This window comes from Zeugodacus cucurbitae, chromosome 4, assembly GCF_028554725.1.
Source record: "Zeugodacus cucurbitae isolate PBARC_wt_2022May chromosome 4, idZeuCucr1.2, whole genome shotgun sequence".
Classification (NCBI taxonomy): Eukaryota; Metazoa; Arthropoda; class Insecta; order Diptera; family Tephritidae; genus Zeugodacus; species Zeugodacus cucurbitae.
In genome coordinates this window covers 7,045,342-7,052,530 of record NC_071669.1, presented here as the reverse complement: position 1 = coordinate 7,052,530, position 7,189 = coordinate 7,045,342, and the positions used below count along the sequence as shown (strand labels likewise).

Below are 7,189 nucleotides of genomic sequence, written 5' to 3'. Positions count from 1 at the left end.
ATACTTTAAGATAAAAGAAAAAACAATTTTCGATTTTTTTACCGATATAAATCGGTTTGTTAACCCATTTGATTTATTTGTCATATGATATTCTTTATCCCCCGAAGCTATCGATGATTTCTTGAACAACTGTAGTAAGTAAGTATACATACAGGCCGCATTGGAGAAATTAATATTTGGAAACAATATTTTCGAAAACAATTAAAAATGTTTAATCTCCTACCAACGACTAACGGATTTTATATAAAGAAATTATTATAAACCGGCGAACTATTTTCTGTTCACTTGGTAATATTTTAAGGTTAAAATTTAATAGAACAGAGCAACAAATGTTGCTAAAGAGAGTATTTTGTTCACATAACGGTTGTTTGTAACACCCAAAACTAAACGAGTTAGATATAGGGTTATATATACCAAAGTGATCAGGGTGAAGAGTGGAGGTCAAATCCGAATGTCTGTCTGTCCGTCCGTCCGTCCGTCCATCTGTGCAAGCTGTAACTTGAGTAAAAATTAAGATATCTTGATGAAACTTGGCACACTTATTTTTTGGCACCATAGGAAAGTTGCTTTCGAAAATGAGCAAAATCGGCCCACTGCCACGCCCACAAAATGGGGAAAACCGAAAACACATAAAGTGCCATAACTAAGCCATAAATAAAGCTATGGAAATAAAATTTGGTATGAAGGATCGTACTATTAAGGGGCATATTTGGATGTAAATATTTGCGGAAGTGGGCATGGCCCCGCCCCCTACTAAGTTTTTTGTATATATCTCGCAAGCCAATAGAGCGATATAAACCAAACTTCTGCAGTCGTTTTTTTTAGCCACTTCCTAATACAGTCCAAAAATGAAAGAAATCGGATTATAACCACGCCCACCTCCCATACAAAAGTTAGGTTGAAAATTACTAAAAGTGGGTTAACTCACTAACGAAAGCCGTCAGAAACACTAAATTTCACATAAGAAATGGCAGATGGAAGCTGCACTCAGATTTTTTTACAAAATGGAAAATGGGCGTGCCGTCGCCCACTTATGGGTCAAAAACCATATCTCAGGAACTACTCGACCGATTTCAATGAAACTTGGTTTGTAACAGTTTCCTTACATCTCAAAGATATGTTGTGAAAATAGGCCAAATCGGTTAACAACCACGCCTACTTCCTATCTACCAGAACTTTGAAGACAATCAAAATCGTTTACTTTACAATATATAAAGTAAGTACTAGTGAAGATATCGGTGCAGAACTTTGCACAAATACTATGTTTATAGTGTGGTAGCCCCATTCTAAAAATCGCCGAAATTGGACCATAGGTTTTTAAGGCCCCATATATCGAACACGAGGACCTCGGTGTTTCTAAACTAATATTATGGTTTCCAACTTTCAATGGACTTTATACAATATATATGACGAATATGTGGGTCAAATTGTGTATTATATAATATAAATAAAGTTAAATATATAAATTGCGAGAGTATAAAATGTTTGGTTACACCCGAACTTAGCCCTTCCTTACTTGTTATTCAAGATTTCGTAGAAATTTTGAAAATGTGTTCATCTTCTCATAACAGTTTAGGTTATAATGTTAAACAAATGTGCCTTAACAGAATTGTTGTAACACGCAATACTACCAAACTACAAAACCACGTGTGCAATTCTGAAACAATAGTTACAAAAGAGTATGGAAATACTCATGCTATAACATAACAGATTCTTTTGTCTACAATTTGTCCTCGTCTTTTTGTGCTTGGAGTTTTCCTTTGTTTTAAAATTACCCATGTTCGGATATTTCCGCAACTGATTTTTCGAATGCTAAAAAAACCCAAACTCCTTACTTAAAATTTGACCTGCAAGGTAAGCCTAATCCCCCTAGAACTTGCCACAACACACATGAAGCCAAAAATTGCTACCTGCGCGCTTTTCGCGCTATAAAAAGACTCGACTATGCTGTTGCAGATCATCAGTGTGCTGCGATCACTACTCAGTGTAACAACTCATTTCAATTACTACTATCTATAATAAACATGTCAGACAGTACTACACCCATGGAAAATTGCTTGGCCGAAAGACGTCGCAGACAACGCACAGCTATGGATCCAAATTGCAAGAAAAACGTTTATTTCTTGGATAAAAGAACAGAGGAGAAAGCCACTGCTTTTCTACATTTACCATCAGATGATGACACTTTAATTGGCATTCATGATGAAATCTACAATTTGTGTATGTGTGGTTGTAATTTGGTTTTCGATGAGGAGTTAAATATGTACATAAAGCAGCATGTGAATAGTGAATACGATGAATATCCCAAATTAGCGGATCATTCACAAACGGCTCCACATAAGTTGAAACCCCATTGTCGGTGTGAGAAAGTAAAACGTATCGACGTCGAGGTAACAGCGCATCCAAGGGACTTTGTGCCATTCTCAAATCAAATAATGGAGATTGCGAATGAAAAACTGAAACCTCTACCAAAAGTCAGCGTCAAGAAATACAACAAAAGGAGAACGTATGAAATTGCTGATTGATTTGATCCTGTTACAAAAATGGCGCCTTATTCATGTTGACGATTATTTATTCACTGAGCTAATAAAAATTAAAAAACTGTAAAAAAATTAAAGTATTTATTTTGTCGAAGGGAGATGCTGGTTTAGGTCTAATTTTCGATATATATTTTTCGAAATTTGTTTTGAAACTTTACTTTAAAAACCCACCTAGAACAATTGAAATGATTACGTAAATAATTTACGTTTATTGAACTCGATATATTTATCGAAAATCTTCAAATAATCGATTTGACAGGGATACTCGATAATCACTGTGCGTCTCACTGATTAAATATAATATTTGAAGGATAATTAGTAAAAGAACAACTTCTAAAAAATCGATAAATCCGTTGGTTTTATTCGATTTATTGATTCAAATGCTCAATATTTGTCGATATTTATCGATTTATTTATTTATATATATACTTTACATATTTGTATAAGCCTCCGCTCAATATTTCTTATTTAAATACCCTGAAAATGTTTTTCTAAAGAAGCTCTTTCAAAAGCCTCTCATTACAATAAAATATAAACTCAAATCTCATAGCATTTCCTATTTAGTTAACTAAGTTATTTAAAAAATTCGTTTCTAAAAATGCTTATAAAATCTACTTATTTTAAGCCTCTATTGACTGCTGGTTCTTCAGTTTAACCTCACTCGCAGCCTCCAGCTCATTGGGTTGTCGCTTAATCCAACATAGAATATTCACCCAGATAAAGCCACAGACACCCATGTAGATCACGCGAAATCTCGGTGGAACCATAACGAAATTCAAAGTTTGCGCTGGCAGCCAAAATATACAAGAGCGTGCAAATGTGGGTACAAATTTCTCACGCAACTCCTTGAAAGGATCCTCAGCTTGCTCCATCAATGACATGCCTGTAGGAATTAAATAAAATTGCAAAAACTTTGAGTAAATTTACACTTCTAAACAAGAATTATAATTTTCTACAACACATTTTGAGTTTTTATGTACTAAAATTTGTTTTACAAAAGTCCACCAACCTGTATAGAAGACAGTCAGCAGATAAGGTGTTAACAGAAATTGATCCAGCACCAACTTCTTAACGATTATCTGTTTGGCAGTGCCGGGGAAGGTGCGATCCAGCCATTTATACCTGATTTTTTGCAAGTAAATGAAAAATACAAATTTTCAATAAGTATTTTGATAAATTTGAGACAATCTTTGACAGAGCAGTGCATAGGCTTTGAAATGTGCTTAGATCAGAAAATTGTTGCATTATACCATTAAAGCTGCACTATTCAAGACTAACTCACATTGAGTGAAGCATTTTTGGTGCCTTAAGATATGAGTGAAAAGTGTGAGTGCTTTATTCGTGAGCGATAAAAATATAGTTAACATTTTATATAAATAAATATTTTATATGCAAAAAGACACGATATACATGAAGGGGAAGATGAAGAATTTGAAAAGGAGAAAATAAATCGTATCGAAGAAGCGGAAACTAACGATTTTGTCACATAATTCCACTTTAGATAAACGAGATGAGAAGTAAACAGTTCAGCGAACGAAAAACTCTTTTTCATATTGCTTAATTAATTCCATAAATTCATTTTTTTTACTCAAAATAGATCTGGAATACTTAACTGGCATTCTATAGACTACTTGAAAATTGTCAGAAACATGTGTTTCATAGAACTAGATGATCTATATAGGATTACATATGAAAACATTATGGACTGGATACTCATATTTTTAAACAGTAACTTTCCACATGAACTTTTAAGGGCTTAACAGCATCACCATTAAAGCTTGATTTTTAGCAGAATAAGCTTTTTTTGAAACTATGTTCAAGTAGTTGGTGATTGTTGAAAAGCTCAAGCGTTCAAATAATACTGGTGTAATCAGAGAGAGTTATAAACAAAAAACAAAATAGAGAGTAAGAAATTATGAGAGAAATATAGAGAGAGAGAGAAGAAAAGAGCGAAAATTAACTAAACAATTGTTTACGTGTTGAGATACAACACGTGCATTCCATAACTATGTGGTGAATTCATGGATAAACGTATGATAAGCTTGCTGTGATAAGACCAAAACACTAAAATGTGCGCGTGTGTTGGTGAATTTAAATGTATATAAAAAACAACGCTAGTGACGGAGAGCGAAAATAGGTGATGATAACAAAATAATGGTGCCCTAGGCATAGTCTGGGTGCTGAGTGTAGTTCATGATTAATTTATTTGTGCGCACAGACAACACATATGTAGTTGCAAATTTATTTTAATTAAAGCCAATAAAAGGGCAACATAAACGACAAATTATACATAAAATATTCATAAACATATTGAAAAAGTGCGTCGCGCAACAAAGTTGTGTCGATATGAAAAGAAATAAAATCAGAAGCACTTAATAGAAATAAACAAATAATAAATGTAATGCAGGAGTATTCACGAAAGCATTAGAAGCTTGAAATTTTTTAATAAAATTATTTATAAAATATTTAAAAAAATTTTATAATACTTTTTTTAATTTTTTATATTTTTTAAGCAAATTATTTCTTAATTTTTTCGTATAACAAACTTTTTGATTGAATTGCCTTTTCTAATATTTTTAATATTTTTAATTTTTTATATATATTTTTTAATTTTATAAATTTCTTTATAATTTTTTTGAATAATAAATAATAATTTAAAAAAAAAATTAATTTTTTTGTGTAATAACAAACTTTTTGAATGAATTTCCGTTTTTAATCTTATAAATATTTTTTAATAATTTTTTTTTTTTATGTTTTTTTTATATTGTTTTAATTTTATACCTCTTTAACTTTATTTTTCAATTATTTTTAAACAAATTTTTTCTTATTTTTTTTGGTAAAAAAAAAAATTTAAACAGATATTATTTTATTCTTCGACTTCGTGAATACCCCTTTTAGGGAAAATATAAAAACTCAACAAACCATGTATAGAGTGTTGGTGCGAAAACGGTTGTACCCATTACAGCATACCGACCTATTGTGGCATAATCGATATCCTCTTTTTCCGCTTCGGTTTCCGGCTGTACGCGAAAAGAGTATATTGTTGTATATGTTTGTGTGTTTGTAGTGTATGTGTACAAATTTTATATGATTACATGATACAAGTTTCTTAGCTTTAAAATTTTTACTAAATTATTTTTATTTATTTAAAAAATATATTTAATCAAAATGGTCCTTTTTAAGACTCCGGCAATAGCAGTATGATATTATGAAGGGTTTTGGTTAAATGATTTTTCCTAAAAACAATTCTTAAATACAAGGCAAATGAACATGAATAGGATATAAACTTTAGGAATTCAAAAGAATAAAGGGAGTCCTCCGGAGAAAATAATTTGGATTATGTGGGACCTCTGTCTTCTTAAATTCAGAATGAAGCCTTTTTGCGTTTAGCGAAAAAATAACTCAATCTGAGCTCATTCCAATGCCTTCAAAATTGCTTTATAAGCTCTTTAGTCTATTTACCGCTTCTCTTAGCCCTTAGAATTGCATCCTGGCAGAAATTAAATAATTTTTGCATTTTAAACTAACGGTACAACGTATAAAATTACGCTAAAACCAATTCTGAATCTATAAGAGTTGATGGAGACCTCAAAAGATCCCTACTACACTTCTGCTCAAAAAGTATTATAATCTGATATTATCTGAAATATTATATATATAATTTCTGATATAATATTATACATATATTGAAAAGATTTAGGTCCTCAAAAGTGGAGCTCGGCAATTTTATCGGCTCCAAAAACTAACTTGGTTTACATATGTTTTCATTTCATTTTTTATAAATTTGTCTGTCTCCACAAACAAAAAATTATCTCATCATAACACTCTCTGCTCTTAAACATAAATATAGCACTTCTATTATAGCTTTCAGATTATTTATAAATAAATATTTATCAACAACTGATAGCCCACGCTTTTATACACATATTATGCTAATAAACAATATAAACACCACACACTAACTATCAAAATAGTGCGAAAAAACTCAATTACCAGCAAACGTTTCACCAAATATTGTTGCGAATATTCGGCAGCCACATATAAGCTGCCATAGATGGCGCTGTTGGCCAGAAAGGGATGACGGTGGAAGACACCACGCAAACCATTCACAAATCTGGACATATCTGACGTAGGATAAAACACAATGCAAGGCGTTTGGACGTCTTAATTGTAGTAGAAAATCGTATTACACAACTACTTAAAGCTTATATAACTAAATAACACTTTAAAATATTGATTTTTAGCTGCAACTACTTGTCAACTACACATTTCACACGCGTTGATTTCTAACTAAAAACTTATGTAGTTGAACAAGCCAGCAGCCGAGCACGAAGTAAACTAAAATTTGGTTAACAGCAAACGTAACTAAAATCATTCACCAACTCAACGTGTGCGCTTGTGGAGCGCTGCTGAGCTTTAATTTACGCTCAGCGTTTCTCCAAGCGCAAAAACACAAAAACAAACAAAACGCAAGCTTTCTGCTCCTGCGCTAGTGTTTTTATCAGCATACGGCTGGCTCGTGTCCAAACCTATTGCAATGTTACTATGTTCTCATCTATTTTTGGGCTTGTTTATCTTTATCTGATAATCAGTTGTACTAAACACCGTCTCGCTGTTTATTGTGATGCAAGTCTGTGGAATGGTAGTGT

At 32.2% G+C, this 7,189-nt stretch overlaps 1 protein-coding gene across 1 annotated transcript; it reads right to left on the bottom strand.

Moving 5' to 3' along the window:
• Nucleotides 1–2,930: 2,930 nt before the first annotated feature.
• LOC105208695 (mpv17-like protein) lies at nt 2,931–6,901 on the bottom strand. The gene is made up of 4 exons (XM_011178689.3): nt 6,534–6,901; nt 5,463–5,560; nt 3,550–3,662; nt 2,931–3,423 (listed from the first exon to the last, which is right to left on the bottom strand). Exons 1-4 carry the CDS (start codon nt 6,660–6,662, stop codon nt 3,161–3,163), a joined length of 603 nt encoding a protein of 200 aa, XP_011176991.2. The 5' UTR covers nt 6,663–6,901; the 3' UTR covers nt 2,931–3,160.
• Nucleotides 6,902–7,189: the final 288 nt, after the last annotated feature.